The following is a 24726-nucleotide window of genomic DNA, read 5'->3' as shown; positions in this document are numbered from 1 at the left end:
GACTATCCGCAACTGGGAGTGATCACCCTCGACCAAACGTGGCCAAAGCACCTGCAGAATTCCATGATGCAGGTCCAGGTCAATGGGCGTGACACTCCCTGCCTCTTCTACTCCGGGAGCACGGAGAGCTTTATCCACCCAGAAACGGTAAGACACTGCTCCTTGCGCACCCATCCCGCATCCCAAACCATAGCCCTTGCCTCCGGGTCCCACTCGGTCCAAATCAAGGGGTATTGTATTGCGGACCTCTCGATACAGGGCGCCGAATACGCTTGTTTCAAACTTTATATCCTCCCTCACCTCTGCATCCCCCTGCTGCTCGGGCTCGATTTCCAATGCAGCCACCGAAGCCTGACACTGAAGTTCGGCGGACCCTTGCCCCCTCCTCACGGTATGCAGCCTTGCAACACTGAAAGTCGCACCCCCCTCTCTATTCGCGAACCTCACTCCCGACTGTAAACCCGTCGCCACCAGGAGCCGGCGGTACATTGCCCTGATGCGGCCATCAGTTCACTCAAAGACACGAGTAGAAGTAAACTGTGGCTTCAATCGACTTACAACTGAGCCTGCCTGCGACTAACTGAACTGAAGGCAGGCCCGCAAGACCGCAGCACTTTATACTTCCGGTTGTGGGTGGAACCATGGGCGGAGCCAAGGGCGGAGCCCTGTACATGCTCCTCATCTCCCCCTGTGCGCAGAGCCGCACAACGGCTCACAGATGGAGCCCAGAGGGTCACAGTGATATACAGTGTGAATTAATATTATACATTAACCACATTCACCCCCTCTTAAAAAAATCAAGACCGGCGGGGGTGACGGGTCTATAAGTTTAGTCGATCCGATGCTCGAATTGTTCGCTGGGACCGGCGGAGCACCGGAGTTGCAGCCGCTTCAGATGGCTGTGTGCAGGTGCTCGGTGTGAATCCGAGGGTGGACTCCGGGGGTGGTTCTTCCAGAGCTTCGTTCCTGACCGGTGTGACGGGTGAACGGGGGTGCAGGAAACCTATAGGTGCCGGGGCGCTGGGCGTGGGGGTCGGGTGGGGTGTGGTGTGAGGGGTACCTCGGCGGTAGTGGTAGTAGTAGTGGTAGATCCTGCAGGTGCCAGGTCCTGGAGGGAAACGGTGTCCTGTCAGCCGTCGGGGTGCTCGATAAATGCATAGTGGGGGTTTGAATGCAGGAGTAGGACCCTCTCTACCAGCGGGTCTGTTTTACGTGTGCTTCCGAAGGAGGACAGGGCCTGGTGTCCTCAACCAGGATGGAAGTGAGGCCCCCGTGGTTGTGCCCCTAGGGAAAACAAATAATCGCTCGTGAGGAGTCTGATTTGTGGCCGTACACAGGAGGGACTTAATTGTGTGGAGCGCGTCGGGGAGGACCTCCTGCCAGTGGGAGGTCGGGAGGTTCCTGGACCGTAGGGTCAGTAGGACAGTCTTCCAGACCGTCGCATTCTCCCTCTCCACCTGCCCGTTCCCCCTGGGGTTATAGCTGGTACTCCTGCTCAAGGCGATGCCCTTGTCGAGCAGGTACTGACGCAGCTCGTCGCTCATGAAAGACGAACCCCTGTCACTGTGGACGTAGCTGGGGAAATCGAACAGGGTGAAGACGCTGTGCAGGGCTCTGATGACTGTATGGGAGGTCATATCGGGGCATGGGATGGCAAACGGGAAGCGAGAGAATTCATATATGATTAAGAAAATAAATATTACGGTTGGTCGAAGGGAGGGGCCCTTTGAAATCAATACTTAGTCGTTCAAAGGGCTGGGATGCCTTTACCAGGTGGGCCTTGTCTGGTCTATAGAAGTGTGGTTTACACTCCGCGCAGATCGGGCAATTCCTGGTGACAGCTTTAACCTCCTCCGTGGAGAAAGGCAGATTGCGGGCCTTGATGTAGTGGGCGAGCCGGGTGACCCCCGGGTGGCAGAGGTCATTGTGGATAGCCTTTAATCGGTCGTCTTGCGCGCTGGCGCATGTTCCGTGGGACAGGGTATCTGGGGGCTTGTTGAGCTTCCCTGGACGGTATACGATATCATAATTATAGGTGGAGAGTTCGATCCTCCACCTCAAGATTTTGTCATTTTTAATTTTGCCCTGCTGCGAGCTATCGAACATAAAGGCAACCGATCTCTGGTCGGTGATGAGGGTAAACCTCCTACCTGCGAGGTAGTGCCTCCAGTGCCGTACGGCTTCCACAATGGCTTGGGCTCCCTATTTGACTGAGGAGTGTCGAAGTTCCGAAGCGGAGAGGGTCCGGGAGAAGAACGCTACTGGCCTACCTGCCTGATTCAGAGTGGCAGCGAGAGTGAACTTTGAGGCGTCGCTCTCCATCTGAAATGGGACGGATTCACCCACCGCCCACATGGCGGCTTTGGCGATGTCCTCCTTAATGCAGTTGAAGTCCTGGCGGGCCTCGGCTGACAGTGGGAAGAGTGTAGTCTTAAATAGTGGGCGGGCTTTGTCCGCATACTGGGGGACCCACTGGACGTAGTAGGAGAAAAATCCGAGGCACCTCTTGAGGGCCCTGGAACAGTGGGGGAGAGGGAGTTGTAAGAGCGGGCGCATACGGTCAGGGCCGGGTCCTAGGACCCCGTTTTCCACGACGTAGCCGAGGATGGCTAGTCTGGTTGTGTGGAAAAACGCATTTCTTCTTATTGTATGTGAGTTTGAGTTTTTGGGCGGTTTGGAGAAATCGGTGGAGGTTGGCGTCATTGTCCTGCTGGTCATGGCCGCAGATGGTGACGTTATCCAAGTACGGAAACATGGCCCGCAGCCCGTACTGGTCCACCATTCGGTCCATTGCTCGTTGGAAGACCGAGACCCCATTCGTGACTCCAAAGGGAACCTGGAGGAAATGGAAAAGGCGGCCATCGGCCTCGAATGCCGTGTAGTGGCGGTCCTCCGGGCGGATTGGGAGCTGGTGGTATGCAGACTTCAGATCCACTGTGGAGAAGATGCGGTACTGGGTGATCTGATTTACCATGTCTGCAATCCGGGGGAGGGGGTACGCATCGAGGTGCGTGGACTGGTTAATGGTCTGGCTGTAATCAACCACCATCCAGAACTTTTCCCCGGTCTTGACGACCACCACCTGAGCTCTCCAGGGGTATTACTGGCCTCTATGACTCCTTCACGTAAGAGCCGCTGGACTTCGGCTCTAATAAATATCCTGTCCTGCAGGCTGTACCTCCTGCTGCGAGTGGCCACTGGTTTGCAGTTAGCAGTGAGATTAGCGATGAGTGGAGGGGGGTCGATTTTTAGTGTTGCTAAACTGCAGATAGTGAGAGGGGGAAGGGGTCCGCCGAAGCTGAGTGTGAGGCTCCTGAGGTTACACTGGAAATCGAGCTCGAGTAGGAGAGGGACACAGAGGTCTGGGAGTACATACAATTGGAAGTTGGAGTAGTTGGCGCCCTGTATCGTTAGTGTTGCAATCGTGCGCCCCTGTATGAAATGAAATGAAATGAAAATCGCTTATTGTCACGAGTAGGCTTCAATGAAGTTACTGTGAAAAGCCCCTAGTCGCCACATTCCGGCGCCTGTCCGGGGAGGCTGGTACGGGAATCGAACCGTGCTGCTGGCCTGCTTTAAAAGCCAGTGATTTAGCTCAGTGAGCTAAACCATCTGGACAGAGTGTGACCCCGAGGCGAGGGAGATAGTTTGCCGTGTTGGAAATATCGGGAGCGAGCAGCGTCTTATCAGGTCTGGGTGAATGAAGCTCTCAGTGCTCCCTGGTCGAAGAGGCACGGTGTCTTGTATCCGTTGACTTGAACGGACATTGTGGAGCTTCTGAGGTGCTTTGGCCTTGACTGGTCCAAAGTGACTGCGCTGAACTGCGGCTAGTCGGTGGCGTGGTCAGCGGTGCTGGAGCGGCTCCTTGATGACTGTCCGCGGAGGTCGTAGTCGCGAGTGGTCTCTCGGGTGATGGCCAAGATGGCGGCCCCCATTGATCGCACGTGGCGGGGGGCGAAGAAGATGGCTTCCAAGATGGCCACCCCCGTTGATCGCACATGGCGGGCGGCGCGGAAGATGGTGCCCAAGGTGGCGGCCCCCATGAATCGCACATGGCCGGCCGCGTGGAGGAGGATTGCCAAGATGGTGGCCCCATGAGTCACACATGTCGTGCGGAGGTGGAGTCGGCAGACATGCTGCCACATTGCGGGGTCTGCGGGCCTGTGAGTTGGAGGGGCGATTGTTCTGGTTAGCGTTCGAGTAGGAGTTTTTTGTTTTAACCAGGCATACCTTCGCAAAGTGTTCTTTCCGCCCGCAGCTGCTGCAGGTTGCGTTGCGGGCCGGGCAGTGCTGCCGTGGGTTTTGGGGCTGGCCGCAAAAGCGGCACGATAGCCCTCTGTTGTGGGCTGGTGGCCGCGCTGCGCAGGCCTGGGGTAGTCTCTGGTCGGGGGTCCACGATGGGGTCGCGTGGTCAGCTGGGAAAGAGTTTAAACTTTCAAAAGCGACCTGTAACGAGGTCGCTAGCGTTACCATGTCTTCCAGCTTCTGAGCCCCTTTCTCGAGGAGATGCTGGCGCACATAATTTGCCCGGACCCCTGCAACATACACATCTCGGACGGCGAGTTCCATGTGCTAGGAGGCTGTCACAGCCTGGAAGTTACATTCTCGTGCTAGAGCTTTCAGGTCGCGCAGGTAGTCTTCTAGCGACTCTGCAGGGCGCTGGCGGCGGGTTGCAAAAATATGCTGCGCGTAAACTTCATTTACGGGCCGCACGTACAGGCAGTCGAGTATCGCGAGGGCCTCGATGTACGAGTCGGTACTATCAAGTTGAGTTGAAGTACGATGGCTCACCCGTGCGTGTAGAAGACTGAGTTTCTGTTCTTCAGTAACAGCGGAGGTAGTCGACGCATTATTATACATTCACCACATGCCCAAGGCATGACTTTTATCAAGTCAGAGGTCCAGCGTTTACTGGGAGAGGGGGCCGTCGAGGCTAGCAACAGCTCCTGGAGAGCACAAGTGGTGGTAGTTCGGTCCGGGGAAAAGAAACGGATGGTCGTGGACTATAGCTAGACCATAAACTGCTTCACGCAGCTCGATGCGTACCCCCTTCCTCGCATAGCAGAAATGGTCAATTGGATCACTCAATACCGGGTATTTTCCACTGTCGATCTCAAATCCGCCTCCCACCAGCTCCCTATCCGACCGAAAGACCGCCCCTATACTGCCTTCGAAGCAGCCAACCGGCTTTTCCACTTCCTCAGGGTCCCCATCGGCATCACAAATGGGGTCTCCGTCTTCCAAAGGGCGATGGACCAAATGGTGGACCAGTACGGCTTGCGGGCTACATATCCGTACTTGGACAATGTCACCATCTGTGGCCATGATCAGCAGGACCATGACGCGAACCTTGAAAAGTTCCTCCAGACTGCCCGGGCCCTCAACCTGACCTATAACAAGGAAAAATGCGTTTTCCACACAACCCATCCTCGGCTACATCGTGGGAAAACGGGGTCCTAGGTCCCGACCCCGACCGCATGCGCCCCCTTAAGGAACTTCCGTAGCCTTAAGGCCCTCAAACGGTGCTTTTCCCCTATTACGCCCAGTGGGTCCCCAGATATGCAAACAAAGCCCGCCCACTCATAAAGACCACGACATTCCCCCTGACGGCTGAGGCCCGGTCAGCCTTCAGCCGTATCAGGGCCGACATCATCAAGGCCGCTATGCACACGGTGGACGAAACAATCCCTTTCCAGGTGGAGAGCGATGCGTCAGACATCGTCCTGGCTGCTACCCTCAACCAGGCAGGCAGGCCAGTACCGTTCTTCTCCCGGACCCTCACCGCCTCCGAGATTCGGCACTCTCGGGGGCCTACCGTTAGGGGCCTCACGGTAGCATGGTGGTTAGCATCAATGCTTCACAGCTCCAGGGTCCCAGGTTCGATTCCCGGCTGGGTCACTGTCTGTGTGGAGGCTGCACGTCCTCCCCGTGTGTGCGTGGGTTTCCTCCGGGTGCTCCGGTTTCCTCCTACAGTCCAAAGATGTGCGGGTTAGGTGGATTGGCCATGCTAAATTGCCCGTAGTGTAAGGTTAATGGGGGGATTGTTGGGTTACGGGTATGTGGGTTTAAGTAGGGTGATCATTGCTCGGCACAACATCGAGGGCCGAAGGGCCTGTTCTGTGCTGTACTGTTCTATGTTCTATGTTCTGCAGTCGAAAAGGAGGCACAAGCCATTGTGGAGGCCGTGCGGCACTGGAGGCACTACCTAGCTGGTAGGAGGTTCACCCTCGTGACCGACCAACGGTCGGTAGCCTTCATGCTTGATAACGCACAACGGGGCAAAATTTAAAATGATAAAATCTTGAGGCAGAGGATTGAACTCTCCACCTACACATACGATATCAAATATCGTCCAGGGGAACTCAACGAGCCCCCAAATGCCCTGTCCCGCGGCACGTGCACCAAGGCGCAAGAGGATTGCCTGCAGGCTATCCACGATGACCTCTGTCACCCGGGGGTTACCCGGCTCACCCACTTTATCAAGTCCCGCAACCTACCTTACTCCACCAAGGAGATCAAGGCCATGACCAGGGCTTGCCAGATCTGCGCAGAGTGCAAACCGCACTTTTACCGGCCAGACAAGGCTCGCCTCGTAAAGGCCTCGTGGCCCTTTGAGCGACTAGGTGTGGACTTCAAATGCCCCCTCCCGTCCACCAACCGCAACAACTACTTCCAAAACATCATCGACGAGTTCCCCCGCTTCCCATTCGCCGTTCCCTGTCCCGACATGACCTCGGCCACCGTGATAAAGACACTGCACAGCATCTTCACCCTGTTTGGTTTCCACGCTTATATCCACAACGACCGGGGTACATCGTTCATGCTCAGCAAGGGCATCGCCTCGAGCAGAACGGCCAGTTATAACCCGCGGGCAGGTGGAGAGAGAGAACGCAACAGTTTGGAAGGCTGTCCTTCTGGCCCTACGGTCGATAAGTCTCCCAACCACACCCGCTGGCAGGAGATCCGACCCGATGCCCTACACTCCATTAGGTCGCTCTTCTGCACGGCCACGAATAAGACTCCTCACACCGCTTGTTTGTCTTCCCCAGGAGGTCCATCTCCGGGGTCTCGCTTCCACCTTGGCTGACGACTGCCAGACCTGTTCTTCTCCGGAAGCACGCGAGGAGCCATAAAACGGACTCCCTGGTCGAGAGGGTCGAACTACTACATGCGAACCCCCGATACGCCTACGTCAGGCACCCCGACAGCAGACAAGACATGGTTTCCCTCCAGGATCTGGCACCCGCTGATTCCCCCACTACAGATGCCCCCCTTCTCACGGTTTCCCTGCGGGACCGGCACGCACATCTGCCCCCCCCCTCCCCCCCCCCCCCGGTCCCCCTCTCTGCGCGCACCCCCTAGGCCCCCTCCATCCACACTCCCCGCCGGCGCTGGCACCGCTACCTCCACCCCCAGCTATCTCCCCTGCGCCCGACCCCCGACCCGGACCAAATCTCCGACCACCTTGCTCCCGGATGTACCCTCAGCTAAGACATCCGTGTCCGCCGCACCACCGCCCGAGCTGAGAAGGTCGACGAGGACGATCAGGCCGCTGAAATGAATAGACTTGTGATTCTACTTCAACCCCGCCGGACTTTGCGTTTTTTTTAAAACGGGGTGAATGTGATGAATGGTTACTGTGTTACTGTACCCTTATCATCATGTAAGGTGATGTCCCCTTTAAGACCTGGCTTGGAACCCTGGGGGACTCCGCCCACCAGGGAGTCGTATATAAAGGGCCGCTCTGTAGGCGGCACCCAGTAAGCATCTCGGCATCAGGCTAGTTCTCAGCTTATTAAAGCCTTCTTTCCTGTTCCACTCTCTTGCATCGTTATTGAGGGTACTACAGTGACCTCCTCAAAAAAACTCTATCACGACCTCCCCTTCACAAAACTGTGCTGCTTCTCGCTAATACGTCCATTTGCTTCCAAATGGGAGTTGATCCTGTCTCGACGAATTCTCTCCAGTAATTTCCCTACCACTGACGTAAGGCACACAGGCCTGTAGTTCCCTGGATTATCCTTTCTACCCTTCTTAAACAAAGGAACAACATTGGCTATTCTCCAGTCCTCCGGGACATCATCTGAAACCAGTGAGGATCCAAAGATTTCTGTCAAGGCCTCAGCAATTTGCTCTCTAACCTCCTTCAGTATTCTGGGGTAGATCCCATCAGGCCCTGAGGACTTATCTACCTTAATATTTTTCAAGACGCCTAACACCTTGTCTTCTTGGATCTCAATGACCCAGGCTATCTACACATCCTTCTCCAGACTCAACATCCACCAATTCGTTCTCTTTGGTGAATACTGATGCAAAGTATTCATTTAGTATCTCGCCCATTTCCTCTGGCCCCACACACAGATTCCCTCGCGTGTCCTTCAGTGGGCCCATCCTTTCCCTGGCTACCCTCTTGCTTTTTATTTACGTGTAAAAAGCCTTGGGATTTTCCTTAACCCTATTTGTCAATGTGCCCAGGTGCCAGTGGAACTGCCCAGAGTCTGACCACTTGGCGGCTTCCGATGGCCTGGGAGACACCTCAGGTGCCATCAAAATGGTCCACTGTGTGGATCAGTGCTGAATGGCTTAATTACGAGATCTCCCAGGCATTGGCGTTCATTCTCATGCCTCGGGAGAATCAGTTGTCGACATGTTTAAATAAGCCTAATGGCTCACTTAAATATGTAAATGTGGATCACGCTCAGTGAGGGCGAGATCCAGATCGCGTGATCTTGCGAGACGTTCCAAGCATCGCAAATCACTCAAGAGGACTCTTGCGAGATTTAACGTCTTTGTTTGTTCACCGAGTTGGGCTGTTCGACCACGCCCTTTGACTCTCAGGCTTCTCTTTAAATCCCTTGATCTTGATCGCCTCAGGACTATTTCCCCTCATTACTTGCCTTCGTGCTCGGAATCATTATCCTGAATCTCCACCATGCAGCCACCACTTGAGTAAAATCTTGTTCGACCGCTGGCCAATTAGCAATTCCCATGAGGTTTGGGCAGGGAATGTCACTGGAACTCATCGCCATACTCTGCATGTGCTAAAATCACAGCTTACCTTTCCTAATTTTTGTGCATACATCCATTGAAGCCACTCGAGGGCAGCAGTGGTTCATACAACATTACGAGTAGCAAAGGGCTGAAAAAAATTGAAATTAAATATTTTAAGAACACCATGATGGAAATTGCTGGTCTACTATGAGAAACATTGGATTCCTGGTGCATTTTTTAGTTAATGAAAATTGAACTGCTATATGTAAGCGATAAAAAGCAGTCAGCATTGGTCTGCAAAGTCTGGTCATTTCCTCATTTAATTGAAATTTTTGAGGAGGTCACTGACATGGTGGATGGGGATTTGTCTGTGGGTTTGGCTGAATGGATCTTTGGAAGGAAATTGAGATTCTGTATGACAAAATGCAAACGTTAAAGCACACTGAATTGGAGGAAACCTTGTGAGGGGGTTGGTAATTGGTTAGGCAAAAGGAAACAAAAGCCTATGAATGAATTTTGGCTTATTCTGGGACCAAATAGGTGCAGGTAATAATTCTTGTGTGATCGTGATGGTTCTGTGAAATTCTGAGAAATTGATTCTTGGGTCTCAGGGTGGCACGGTAACCCAGTGGTTATCACTGTTGCTTCACAGTGCCAGGGTCCCGGGTTTGATTCCCCCTTGGGTCACTGTCTGCGCGAAGTCTGCACGTTCTCCCCATGTCTGTGTGTGTTTCCTTCGGGTGCTCCGGTTTCTTCCCACAGGTCCCGAAAGACGTGCTGTTAGGTAATTTGGACATTCTGAATTCTCCCTCTGTGTACCCGAACAGGCGCCGGAATGTGACGACGAGGGGATTTTCACAGTAACTTCATTGCAGTGTTAATGTAAGCTTACTTGTAACAATAAAAAGATCTATAGAGACCTGATGATCTGTCAATTATATTTTACAGTAAGAAGTCTTACAACACCAGGTTAAAGTCCAACAGGTTTGTTTCAAACATGAGCTTTCGGAGCACTGCTCCTTCCTCAGGTACCTGAGGAAGACTTCTTACTGTGCTCACCCCAGTCCAACGCCGCCATCTCCACATAATGATATTTTAAGCCTGCGTAGAAATCTCACCTGATTCAATAAGCAAATTTATGGTCAGCTGCTGTTTCACTGGCGTGAGCCTGAGGTCAGCGACAGGAGAAGTGTAAGAGGAAGAATGGAAGGCGGGGGACGGGGTTGCGAGGGCAGTGGTATGATTGAGGCTGGCTCTCCGAAAGGTTGTGGAGCTGGGATGAATCACCGTGTTGCTGGCTCCAAAGGAAAATTATCTGAAGGTAAACAATCTAACTGAAGAGCTAATAATAGGGCAGGCCCAATGCCTATCAATATCCAATTCACTGGGAGAACCTGAAAATAGCCTCAGGCCTTTTATTTCTGTAAGTAAGGAGTCAACTGCCTCAATCTGCCAGATGCCTCAATCTGCCCGATGCCTCTCAAATGGCCTGAACTGATGCCAGTTTGGACATTTCTCAGAGCACTGTACATTGGTTCCCAAAATTAACCCTTGTTTCAGCATTTTACACCCAGATGTGTGTCAGATTTCTCAGAAATCAGTAGAAGTTTGCTATTGGTGTCCCTTGCTGCATTTGAAATACCTAATTTTAATGACCTCAGCCCTCTGAGTTTCAATCAGATGTCCTGATGAGGAAGCACTGCGTGTAGGCGGAGTGAACGGACTACTGAAATAGTATGTTCATGGATGGATGAGGTATTTCACTTTCCGTCTGTTAGATGTTTCACTGGCATCCGTGAGATGTTAAAATTTCTGTTCAGTTAATTGAGCTGCTTGAGAGCTTGTATTCCTGACGGAATAAGCAAATTCTTCAATTATCTAGAACTACTGTATCTTCAGAAATCTGCAGTGGAATTCTCCATTCCTGAACTCAGTGTTGACACCGGAGTAGGATTCATGGACAGCAAAACTGGTGCCTCACCTGGACCGATTCAATGACCGTTAAGGGGCTAGCACCGGCACCACGTGGAACACAATTGATTCCAATGGGAAATGGTACACGATTTGTCGTGATTCGTGATTCAGGAGGCTGAAAAGCTGCAGCCGCATATATACACTTCACTCCCCACACACACCATCCCACCCCATAAGATGGCAGTAAGGAGAGCGGCACCCTTTTTAAGGACACCGAGCTTGAGACACTGTTGGACGTCATGGAGGAGAGGTGGGTGACCCTGAAGTCCCGGGAAGGAGGCTGCCAGCCGTTCGCCGTGCCTGGATGCAGGTGGCAGAGACCATCAGTGCTGAGTGCAACGCTGTCCGGACCAGCCAGCAGTGCCGAAAGAAACTGCACCATCTCCTCAGGGCAGCCAATGTGAGTAGACAGCCTTGTGACACTGGCACCAACCCCCACCCACACCACTGTTACTCCACCACCCCACGTCACCCGGAGGTACCGCCACCCTGCACCACATGCTGGCACCCATACCGCCGCCCTGGCCATTGAAGCCACCAGCTACCAAACCTCTGGGCTGCATGCGCCCGACTGTCTAACATTGTGCGTTTTCTGGTTTTCTTCCCCCCCCCCCACAACCCACCAGCAGAAGGCCGCCCATAACGGTTGGGAGCAGGAAAAGACTGGACGGAGGTCGTTGGACCTCTGGCCTCCCCTCACCGCGGCAGAACAGCTGGCCCTGGACATTGTTGTTGGGCTCGAGGAAATGGCAGTCACCGGGGTGGAGGTTGGCATCAGGCGAGGAAATGAGACCCCGCTGAGTTGCGGTTCCCCATGGCGTGTGTGAGCACACCCCACACAGCACCACCACCATCCCTATACCACCCTCACTCACGTGAGGGGTTGTTGGTGAGCATTCAACACCTGCAAGCGCAGGTGGAGGAGTCCAACCGCATGTAGGAGCAAGAGGTGGTGCCAACTATGCGTGCCACCCAGGCCAACAGTGGAGGCATTGGGGTAGAATGTTTCGGCCATGGATCAGCATGCCCAAGGCCTGTGGCACTGTGTACAGGCAGTGGCTGAGGACCAGGACAGGGCTGTCCTCTCTGGTGAACTGGTGCGACGACAATAATCTCTCCCTCAATGTCAACAAAACAAAGGACTTTGTCATCGACTTCAGGAAGCATAGTGGAGAACATGCTCCTGTCTACATCAATGGGAACGAAGTGGAAAGGGTCGAGAGCTTCAAGTTTTTAGGTGTCCAGATCACTAACAACCTGTCCTGGTCCCCCCCTGCTGACACTATAGTTTAGAAAGCCCACCAACGACTCTTATTTTCTCAGAAGACTAAGGAATTTTGGCATGTCAGCTACGACTCTCACCAACTTTTACAGATGCACCATAGAAGCATTCTTTCTGGTTGTATCACAGCTTGGTATGGATCCTGCTCTGCCCAAGACCACATGAAACTATAAAAGGTTATGAATGTAGCCCAATCCATCACGCAAACCAGCCTCCCATCCATTGACTCTTGTCTACAATTCGCACTGCCTCGGAAAGGCAGCCAGCATAATTAAGGACCCCACGCACCCCTGACACACTCTCTTCCACCTTCTTCAGTCAGGAAAAAGATACCAAAGTTTGAGGTCATGTATCAACCGACTCAAGAACAGATTCTTCCCTACTGCCATCAGACTTTTGAATGCACCTACCTCACACTAAGTTGATCTTTTCTCGACATCTTTCGATGACTGTTTAAACTCAGTTTGTTCTCACTGGAACGACAGAGATTGAGGTGTGACCTGATCGAGGTCTACAAAACTATGAGGGGCATAGACAGAGTGGATAGTCAGAAACTTTTTCCCAGGGTGGAGCGGTCAATTACTAGGGGACATAGGTTTAAGGTGAGAGGGGCAAGGTTTAGAGGAGATGTACGAGGCAAGTTTTTTTACACAGAGGGTAGTGGGTGCCTGGAACTCGCTGCCGGAGGAGGTGGTGGAAGCAGGGACGATAGTGACGTTTAAGGGTCATCTTGACAAATACATGAATAGAGGGAAATGGACCCCGGAAGTGTAGAAGATTTTAGTTTAGACGGCAGCATGGTCGGCGCAGCCTTGGAGGGCCGAAGGGCCTGTTCCTGTGCTGTACTTTTCTTTGTTCTCTCTTTGTTCTTTGTAACATTATATTCTGCAGTCTCTCCTTCCTTCCCTATGTGTTGTTGTATGGTATGCATTGTTTGTACAGCATGCAAGAAACAATACTTTTCACTGTATACTAATAAATGTGACAATAATAAATCAAATCAAATCAAATCAAATCCACAGGCAGCCATGTGCGTGAGCCACCGAAACATTGTAGCTGCGCTCCTGAGCGTGACCCAGTCACAACGAGCCATGGCTGAGACCGTTGGCGGCATTACCAAGGTGCTGCTGACATGGCGTAGGCAGAGGGAGATCGTGCAGTAACTGGCTGATTTGGCACAGACCCAGAGGTTGGTGGCATAGTCGCAGCATAATGCGCCGCAGTCCCAGATGGAGGTGGTCCACTCCTGTACACCATGGCCGCGAGGATGCAGACCCTGTTCAAGACGATAACGGGCCTCCAGGACTAGCAATGGCAGGTGGCGGGAGAGACTCTGCGGTTAGCTCCGCCCGCACCCTGGTCCCATGGAGTAGCTCGGGGGCCATTTGGCATCTTGAGGGAGGAGGTGATGGTTTCCATGCCGGTGACTCCTACAGGGGAAGTGCCAGAGCACCGCAGAACCTTGGATACCGTCCCCCCCACCACCTGGCACATCTGGTGGGCAGAGGGTTGAACAGGACAGCGCCACACAGCCGGGCCTATCCATGCCTAGTCGTCCCAGAAGACGTCTGCCAAAGGGGACCCAGGCCGCAGGATGGGAACCACAGCAGGCCGCCTTCACTCCTGATGTACCATCTGGGGTTCCATCTAGATGTTGCGTTAGGGCCCGTATGTCCAGAAAAGTAGACACCAGGTAAGTTGACATGAGTGCAGGACAGTTTAGCGATAGGGGATAGGGTACAAATCTGTATATGTAATTTCACAATAAGCAGCTGTGCACAATGTGACAGCCTGCCTCGGTTCTCTGTTCGATGGGTCTGAGGGGTGGACTGATCTGGGATGGACACAGAGGGGGTGGGGATGGGGGAAACGGAGGGACGCTGGGGGTGGGCTTGGCTCAGGGACCGCAGTTCAGCCAGCGCTCACCACTCTGGTGTCCCATCCCCAACACCCCAACCAACCACCATCCCCACTTCCGTCACCCGAGGGATTTGATGGGACCATGTGATGGAATGGCCAGCTCGCATGCAGGGATCACCCAGGTGGGCGGTGGAAAGTGCTACTGTATGTAGGAGTCAGACGTTGTCAAACGATGTGGAGCACCAGAGCTCATCTCAGAACGGGTTGTTATCATCCTCCATCCCATGGACCAGACATCCTGTTACTGCCAACCAGGGCCCACACCCCGTAGTGCGGCTGATATGTATCACGGAGTGAGCTTTGTGGCGGCGGGGTGGGGGTGGGGGGTGGGGGGGGAGGAGAGATGCGATGCCCATGCCCCTGCCCTGGCGCACATGTTGCGTGGCCTCCCGTGCCTGCCCAGGCCTCATGTCCCGCCCATCCTCGATCTCCTCCTCATCTTCCTCGTCGGACGAGGCCTGGTGTTCATCCTCCTTCACCCGTCTGCTGCGCGATGTTGTGCAGGACGCAGCAGGCCGCCACGACATGGGCCACTTTCCCATCTCCCTATTGGAGGGCCCCTACAGAGCGTCTATGCATCTGAACCGCAACTTCAGGATGCTGAAGCACCGCGCAATCACACCCCTGGTTGCCACATGAACATCGTTGTAGCGGGTCTCCGTGTTGGTCTGTGGCCTCCTCATTCGCATCATCAGCCATGACTGCAGCTGATAACCCCATCACCTAGGAGCCAACCTCCAGCTGGGGTGTGCTTCGAAGGGGCCAGGAACCATTGATGTGCCAGAATGAAGGCGTCGTGCACACTGCCCTGATGATCACATACCAGCTGCACGTTCATCGAATGGAACCCCTTTTGGTTTGTGTAGGACAACATCTGCAGGTGCTCGTAGGGCAACATGCATCCTGTTGATCACCCTGTGGACCCGGAGCATCTCAGCAATGGGGGTGAACCCTGCTGCCCGGGCATCCTGGTGGATTCGGTCTACATTGAAATGGATGTATTGTGCCAAATGGGCATATAGTGCCTGAACAGCATTGTTCCATCTGTGCACCGAGCTCTGGGAGAATCCGGACAGGTCCCCACTCGGCGCCTGGAAGGACCCCGTTGCACAAAAGTTCAGGGCGACCGTCACCTTGACAGCCACTGGGAGCGGGTGTCGTCCCCCATTCCCCTGCAGTACCAAGTGTGCCATGATCTGGCAGATATGTCGCACTGTCTCCCTGCTCAACCGGAATCTTCACAGGCATTACCGGAGCACACGAGGCGTCATTCGGCACCTCCTTTGCACCTTCTCCTCCTCCCCTTTGACCTGTTGTGTGGCTGGCTCTCCATCCTCAGCGGCTGCCTCCTGTTCCTCTGGAGTATGCTCTGCTGCTGCCGCTTCCTCCTCCTCGAGCAGCTCTAGCTCATACGGCCGTAATGCATCCCCCAGGGCTGCGGCAACTAGGAGGAAGGCCACCATTGCTGGTTGTATTCCAATATCTATTGTCTGCAGGGGTTGAAAAGCAGAATCTTATCAGGATTTAGCATGGTGCATATATACCCCCATGCCCAACCAGCTCCATCGGGCTACATGCTTGCCCCAGTTGGCACTGCGGTCTCTTCCCCCACTTGTCCCTTCCACCACCACCCCCCCCCCCCCCCCCCCATTCCCCGCATCCATGGCCCTGTCGGTGTCCGGCATTGTGGGGTCCTCTGGCCTTGGGGCCTGTCCCTGCTGCCAGTGGAACCGTCGGTTGGTGTTGCCCTTGCCAGTGATACGCTCTATGGCCCCCATCTGGTGCCCCCCTGTAGGGGGCTACTGTGGGCGTTTGCCTTGGGCGTGACGCCCTGCTGGCAGGTGGCGGCCGGTTGGGGGGTGATGGTGGTATGGCGGAGGGTGGGGTGCGGGTTGATGGAGTGGAGGGTGGGGACTGGGGTGTGGGGGTGATGGGGTGGTCTGGGATGCAGGGGGTGGGGCACCCATACGGCCAGTGTCACTCCACAGTACCAGGGGTTAAGGTGAGTGGTCAGTGGGATGTGCAGCAAGATGGCTGCCTTTCAGGCTGCAGCAACGGTGCCCCAGCCTCGTGGGGGGGTCACCTCCCACATCCAGGCCTGTCCCGACGTCATCCTCCCCCGACGTATCCTGCTACAATTTCACTTTCCATATCATGAATGGATCAATGTACTGTTTTTCTTTACTTGCTGCTTTGAAGTCTCCCTATTTGCTGGGAACAGATGGGGCTACAGATTAAAGTCTTGATCGCACCGTTCCTGTGTGTCCTCCTTCCAATACTTAGTCTGTTTGTGATTGTGTGTTTGGTACCCACCCCAGGTAAATGGGGTTCTAACTAAAGGTTGAAATTTGATGATGTCATATCCAAGCCCACTGAATTTTAATTCAAATTTGCAGATGTTGTAGCCACCGCCAGCATGATCTGCATTGGGAGAAAGGGGCTGTGTGCAGGAAGTCATATCACAATGCATAGAAGCATTGTGTGTTTACAGGTGAAGACTAACCTTCCTGGATCTAACTGAGGAGCTGTCTACCCGGCTCCCGCAACTGGACGTCAGCCAATGTGGAGCAGGCTGGAGGGACTGTGGGACCTACTCTTGCTTGTATTCTTGTATCCTAATCATCCTATTAATGCAAAAATGAGCAACATCCATCAACAGAAAAGGATACTAGATTATCAATGTATGGCTAATGTACTCGGCCAGTGACAGGATCAATTAATATCATGCAGGGCGACGAGACTTTCGGAGCTAAGCCGATGCTTTAATTTGACCCATCGAGTCTGCACCAATACTCCTAAAGCACTCCCCCCCCCTCTCCACCCCTCGTTCCCTCCCTAGCCCCTCGCCTCTCCTTCCCCCTCCCTCCTTCCCCCTCCCTCCTCCCTCCCGCTCCTCCTGTGCTTATGCTAACAGTTTTGCCAGAAACTCCAGTGTAACTTCACCTTGGCAAAACTGGCGTGATGTCCAGTTCAGTCTCGGCACCTTTTGCTGTTTGCGCCCCCATTAAAAAGCCACACTCATTTTTCTGGAACATTTTAAGAAACATCTAATAATTACTTTTTTTTTGTCTTAGGTGGCATCCTATAATTTTAATATACCTGTCATTATCAATGGCGGGACATCACCATCTCCTTCACCAAGTTCTGTACCACCTGATCCTTATGATGAAATGTCGATAGATTCAGTTGACCTACTGTGCCCTGCTACTCCATCTCGCAGAGTGCAAGCCACTGGTAAGTTTGATAGAAAGAAAAAATGTCACTGTAAACATATTTCTAATATAAATTCCGACTGAGTTTCCCCAGATGACACCGCATGGTAATTGAAACTTGTGCTGTTTTAAACTAAAACATGTTACAATATCCTTCTTGGGCTTTCAAGGACTGAAGTGGAAAACTATCCTGGATTGCCACTGAGGATAGAATTTGTCAGCTCAAAGTGAGTTTGTGTATTTGCATACAAAAAAGGGGAGAAAAATCCATCAGACTATCATTGTTGTCTCATCCAGTCCAATGTGAAGCTTAATTTTTAAGAAATCAAATCCTGAATAATGCTCCCCAGCAACTTTCCTAGAACTTAGGTCAAAGTCAGGGCCTGTTGTTACCAGGCCCAATTTGTCACCTTGTTTTTAATACCATAAGATTACATCAGTTTCCCTCGAATCACCATGAAATAATACCACAACTTCACTGTGTTTTGAACATATGAACTGCTGGAACTCCATTCCCATTGTCCTCTCCTTACCACATTAAATGTAGAATATAGAAACCATCATTAACTGCTTTTCCCTGCATTTGGCTGCGCCACATCAACCTACTTAAAAGATGGATTGTTAAAACTGCATGATAGCAAAATAACTACTCTTCCAATTTGGTCACATAGCACCCTTTCTTGCTCTTACTGTTGCACTAGTGGCTATAATGTATGTCAAGAATCCCTTTTAAACACCTCTGCAATCGACTTTCATAAAATCACTTTAGATTCCTCCTGATGATCAATAAACATCCCTTCTCCTGCAATTATACCCATACATCCTCATTTACATTTCTACAGCTCCTCTTTTATAATTGCACCTGTTGTTTGGAATCCCTTTTACCCTGTGAATAAACTTCAGATCCATTTATTATCCAACCTAGTACTACAACAATTCTCAATGCAATCACCTATCTATTGATGAAATATTTTCTTTCTCATGCTTTACCATTTGCATACAAAGTCAAATATTTTATTGCATGCATACCTTATGTCTTTTACACAAAGTATATAAGATTGATTCCTGTAATTGAAATCCATTATAATATTACTACTATCATCAGCTGCCTTGTATTTCTGGATCTAATTCTCCATACCTTGTTCAGTCAATGCTGAGCAATCTTGTGTAGCTACTCTTGCTGTCAGCCTATTTATTTCCCATCCTTGGTGGCCCTTGAGAAGATGGTGATGGACCTTTTTCCTGAACCCTTGAGGTCCTTCCATAATAGAGTTATTCCACATTGGGAGTTCTGGAAATTTGATCTGGCAATGATGAAGGAACAGGTCCAATTCAGGATGGTTTGTGACCTTGAGGGGAGATTGTAACTGACAGTGTTCCATGATGCCTTCTGCTGCTGTCCTTCTGGGTGGTGGAAGACCTGGGTTTTGGATCTAGAGCCAAAGAAGCACTGGGGCATGACAGCATTCTATCCTGTATGTGATATTCGTCGCAGCCATGATACACTGGTGCTGGAGAGAGTCCATGCTTAGGTGACTAGATGAAGTGCCAGTCAAGTGGGTCAGTTTTGTCTTGAATGGTTTCATGATTTTGAATATTTAAAAAAAAAAATTTAGAGTACCCAATAGTTTTTTTTTCCAATTAAGGGGCAATTTAGCATGGACAATCCATCTAACCTGCACATTTTTGGGTTGTGGTGGTGAAACCCACGCAGACATGGGAAGAATGTGCAAATGCCACATGGACAATGACCCAGGGCCGGGATTCAAACCCGAGTCCTCAGTGCCGCAGTCCCAGTTCTATCCATTGCGCCACATGCTGCCCTATGATTTTGAATATTATTGCAGATACATCTATACAGGCAAGAGGAGAGTATTCGATCACTTATCCAATTTGTGTGCTAAAAAGATTTTGGGTCGTCAGGAGGTACATGATCTGCTAAAGTAGTCGTGATACTAATATGGCTAGTCCACAGGGACTCATTTAGGGAAGGTGGGGCATAGTGGTATTATTGCTGAACTAATAATCCAGAGTTAATGCTCTGGGACCTAAATTTGAATCCCACCATGGCAGGTGGTGACATTTAAAATCAGTAACAAAAGAAAATCTGTAATTATGATTAACCCATTGCTGATTGTCGATGGTGGATGTATTTATGGCATTAACTGTAAGCAGTTAATGCCATTGAATGACAAGGGATAATGGTGAGACTGACTCTCTCTTGTTGGAAATGATCATTGCTTGGTACTTGTGTGAAGCAAGTATTACTTGCTGCTGACCTACAATCTTGAGTTGGCCAGGATCTTGTATATGTGAGACAAACAAACATAATATGTGAAATAGGAGAAGACCATTTGGCCCATTGAGTCTGCTCTGCCATTCAAATTATCACAGCTGATCTTGGCCGTGTCCACTTTCCCAATCATTCCCCATTTTCCTTGGAGATCAAAAATCTGTCTCAGCCTCAAATAGATTCAATGATGGGGCTTTCAAAACCCACTGTGGGAAAGGATTCCAAACTTTTGAGTGAAGAAATGTTCTCATCTTAGTCCTCAATGCTTATCCCTTTTACCAAAACAATACCCCTCTTGTTCTAGATTCCCAACCAGGGTGAACAACATCTCAGTGCCTACCCTTTCATGCCCCTTCATAATATTGAATGTTTCAATTATGTCACCTTTCATTCTTCTCAACTCTAGAAAATATAGACCCAGTTTAATCAGCCTCCCAATACAGGACAACCCTCACATCCTCGGGTCCAATGTAGTGAACCTTCGCTGAACTGCCTCCAATACAAGATTATCCCTCCTGAAGTAAGGAGACCAAAACTGCACACAATGATCTACCCGAATGGGGGCAGAGTCCCGTAGCGCAAGATTAACAGGGTATCCCCCAGCGCTCAGAGTGCAGGGAAACTCCCTAAGTGCAAAAAACGCACTTAGCCCATTTTCTGCAGAGGAGCTCCGCTCGTCGAAACTCCTCAGTGCAGCGAGAGATCAGGATGCCATTTATAAATGGCGTCCCGATCTCTTGAGCCCCCGATGCGACCCCCGATCTCCCCTAGGTGCCAACTCGTTATAAGGGGGTCCCCGGCTCCCCTGCACTCCCGCCCACACTCATGTAAGGCACCCCCAGCACAATCACTGCCGCGCAAAAAATGCCAGCTTCCAACTTGGCAGTGCAAGGCTGGCACTGTGAGGATAGCCAGGTGCTGCCATCAGTGCCAGGGTACCACCCTGCCCAGAGCATGCACAAACTCTTGGGAGACCCCCACGAATGCCATCCCGTCTGGTCCCCATTGTGGAGACTAACACTGAACGGCACTTGTCCGAGATCTCCAAGGGGAGGGAATTAGATCCTACACCTTGGTTAGATTTCGGGAACACATATTAGTGTGAGACTAGCCGTCTCACTCTAATATACAAATTTGCCAGAAAGAGATCCCACCCAAGATGGGTGGGATTCACATCGCCATGTGTCGTGAGATTGTGTTAGAGCTCACAAAGCATTGTGTGTCGTGTAGATCCTGGAATTGTGATCTCTTGGAACCTACTGGTCATGTTGCACTGTCTGCTTTTCGGGTGCAACGCGATCAGTAGATCCCACCCAGTAGTTCAGATGCGTCCTCACCAAAGCCCTGGACAATTGTAGCAAAATTTCTTAATTCTTATACTCCATATCCCTTATGTTCCTTTTATGAATATGCAAAATGACAAAACATACAAACAAAAACCCTTATCCAAACACAAATCCCAAACAAAGCACACCACAGCCTTCCAACCTTCAAAAAAAAAAGATAATAACCTCTCCTACTTATTTACCACCTCTGCCCCCACAGCCATCCGAAGCTTTGGCACATCCGAAACCCCAAAAACAGCCACAGAGGGCAGGGCTCCAGCTCAACATTTAGGATCGCTGACATGGTGTTGATAAAGGACCTCCAGAAAGCCACCAGCTTAGAATGGGACCAAAGCATGTACATGTGGTGATGGGCCTCTTGAACAGTGCTCACCCCTATCCTCCACCTCCTCAAAAAAAGACTCATCCTTTAGTGAAGTGAGCTCGAAACACTACCTTTAGCTGTATAAGGCTCTGTCTTGCACATGACGATGTAGTATTCACCCTCTGCAGCCCCTCACTCCACACCCCTCCTCCAGTGTTGGCCCCAAATCCTCCACCCATTTACCTTTCGCCCCCTCCACTGAACTCGACTCTTCCCCTACGATCCGCTCGTAAACGCCGGACGTACTGCCCTCCTCCGACCCCCGAACAGGAGAGTACCTGCTTCAATAAGGATGATGGCGGCACCCCGGGAAATTAAAAAAAGAAACTCTTAACAAAGCTCTGCACCTGGAGTGCCTAAACATGTTCGAGTGTAACAGCCCAAATTTCTCCTTTAGCACCTCCAGGCTGGCAAACCGCCCCTTCAGAAATAAATCCCCCATTCTCTCCAGCCCCTGCTCACTCTCCCTGCACCAAATGTGACATCTAGCCATGGCGGCTCATACAGTTGGTTCACATAAATGGAACCCAACCTTGAAGCCGCCCTCAACTTAAAACACTGGCGGAATTGCCTCCAGATTTTTAATGTGGACACAACCACTGGGTTTGTTGAGTACCTTGCCTGATGTCAACTGTCGTGGCGATGTTACCAATGCCCGCAAACCTGTACCCCTAACTCACCCGACTCCATCTGAACCCAGAGAGCCCCCGGGTCCCCGCATCACCCCAACATCTTCTCCGCTGCCTAGTAATACCACAGCAAATTTGGCAACGCGAGATCCCCTGACTGTCTCTCCATCTGAAGCACCCACCTCCGAATGCTCAGGGCCTTACCGCCCAAATAAAACTGGAAATAAGCCACTTGGCCCTTTGGAAAAACGACTTGGGCTGGAACACCCAAGACGCTGAAATAAAAATAGAAACCTCAGCATGATGTTCATCCTAACATATTGGACCCGGCCCGTCAACAATAACGGGAGACTATCCCACCTCTGCAAGTCTGCCTCGACTCTACTCACCAGACTTGTATAACTCAACCTCCGAAGCCACTTCTAATCCTCACCACCTGGACCCTTAGATATCGAAAACTAGTCCCCGCCAATCGAAACGGTAACCCCCCCCCCCAAAATCCGGCTTCCCTCCCTGATGCACTGACCTCAAAATCTTCACTCTTCCCCATGTTCAACTTGTAACTGGAGATGGCACCGAAGTGCTGCAAAATACCAATAATATTTTTTATAGACAATCCTGGGTCCCTAATGTACAGCAGCAAATCATCAGCACATAATGACACCCTATGTTCCCCCTCACCTCTAATGATGCCCACAAAACAATGGCCAATGGCTCAATTACCAACTCAACTAACAAAGCAGACATCAGACACCCCCGCCTCGTGCCCTGATGCAACCAAAAGGACCCAGAGCTCATGGTGTTGATGAAAACAGTAGCAAATGGGACTGGATACAGCAACCACACCCACCACACTAACCAGGACCAAACCCAAACTTCTCCAACACCGCAAAAAGGTACCCCACTCCGCCGGTCGAATGCCTTCTCCGCATCCAATGATACAATTATCTGCGGTACCTGCCGGGCTGCAAGGGTGAGCTCCACATTCAGCAACTGACAGACATTCAATGACAACTTCTGGCCCTTCACAAACCCTGTCTGATCTTCCACTAATGATGTGCCATCAACAACCACAGAAACGAAGGAGTAGTCCGAATCGAAGGCGTTAATCTACAAGAAGTGTGCACAGCAGCTTGAGTACAGAAAGAACGATGGCTGCTGGGGAACACGGGTTCTTATACTCCGCCTCGCGGGCAGAGCTACCTTCGTCTTGACCAATGAGAAAGCAACACTTGGGCCAATGGGCAGCGAGTCTTCTCCACCAATAGCAGCTCACACTCCCAGGTACCGTAGTACCTCTAGTCATACTACCACAACTAACACCTGCAGGAGGCAAGGCTCCTCAATCCCAATACCTTGGCCAATAACTTGCCATCTACATTTAACAGGGAAATCTGGCAATACGGCCCACTCTGTGGGGTTCTTAAGCTTTTTCAGGAGTAGTGAGATGGAGGCCTGCCCCAATGACTCTGGGAGGTTGCCCCTTGCCAAAGAGTCCTTAAACATGCCCAGCCACACCGGACCCAACTGATCTAAAAATAAGAACTCCATCTTGTTACAAAATTCCACCATGAACACATCTGGCCCCGGCGCCTTCCCTGCCTGCACGTGCTTCAACGCTATCCGAATCTCCTCCAGGCCCAATGGTGCCTCCAGATCCTCCTGCAATTCGTCCCCCACCTTCGGGAAACTCCATTTCCCCCAGGAACTCTGCCATTCCTCGTTTGTCTCCGGCGGATCCGACCTATGCAACCTCTCATAAAAGGCCATAAACACTCCATTCATCTTCTCTGGGGTGGAGACCAGCCTTTCCTCCAAATCCCTAACCTGAACAATCTTATTGTCTGTCTCCTGCCGTCTTAATTGGTGAGCCAAGAGTCGGCTGGAATTCTCCCCATACTCATACACTGTCCCTTTCATCTGCCTAAATTGCCACACCGCCATGTCCATGGACAGGAAGTCAAACTGCATTTGCACTTTTTTCCTGCACGCCAAAAGCTCCGGGATGAGGTCCCTCGCATACCTATGATCAACCCCTGGAATCTCATCCACCAGTTTCTGTCACGCCTCCCTATCCACATGTGCCTTAAATGCTATGATCTCTCCCTTGATCACCACCTTCAGTGCCTCCCCCAAAATTGAGGGGGAAACCTCCTCATTATCATTATGTTCCACATACTCCCATATGGCCCCTCCAAATCCTCACACAGAACCCCAATCCAACAGCAGCCCTACGTCTAATTGCCACCCCTTACGACGCTCCCGGCCGACCTCCAACACCAGGCCCACCCAATGTGGGGCATGATCTGACATGATCTGTGGGGCGAGTACACAGCCTCCTTCACCCTAGCAGGAAGAGTCTGACTCCTTGTGTACCGAGCTGCCCCTCCCATCTCCTCTGTAAATGCAGAGAATACCATCACCATCTGAGCCAGGACCAACGATTTTGGCCTGGAGCAATCCACCTTCGGGTCCAGCACGCAATTTGCATCACACTGCTTCCCTGCTTGCACTTGCTTCAATGCTATCCGAATCTCCTCCAGGTCCAATGGTGCCTCCAGATCCTCCTGCAATTCGTCCCCCACCCTAGCAGGAAGGGTCTGACTCCTTGTGTACCGAAGAGAAAAACAAGAACTCCATCTCCCCAGGATGCGTAAACCACCATGGAGCTGCCCCTCCCATCTCCTTCGTAAATGCAGAGATTACCTTCACCAT

General features: G+C 51.6%; 1 protein-coding gene across 4 annotated transcripts in view; it reads left to right on the top strand.

The window, feature by feature from the left end:
- LOC119969087 (cilia- and flagella-associated protein 47-like) overlaps positions 1–24726 on the top strand; it is an 868530-nt gene that overhangs the window by 230260 nt on the left and 613544 nt on the right. For all 4 annotated transcript variants that reach the window (XM_038802287.1, XM_038802288.1, XM_038802285.1 and 1 more), the window contains exon 23: positions 17242–17401. In XM_038802287.1, coding sequence (XP_038658215.1) covers positions 17242–17401 — 160 coding nt within the window. The remainder of the gene's footprint in view (positions 1–17241; positions 17402–24726) is intronic.

Source organism: Scyliorhinus canicula, chromosome 7 (genome assembly GCF_902713615.1).
Source record: "Scyliorhinus canicula chromosome 7, sScyCan1.1, whole genome shotgun sequence".
Classification (NCBI taxonomy): Eukaryota; Metazoa; Chordata; class Chondrichthyes; order Carcharhiniformes; family Scyliorhinidae; genus Scyliorhinus; species Scyliorhinus canicula.
The sequence above is the reverse complement of the archived record's forward strand: the minus strand, read 5'-3'. Positions and strand labels throughout refer to the sequence as shown.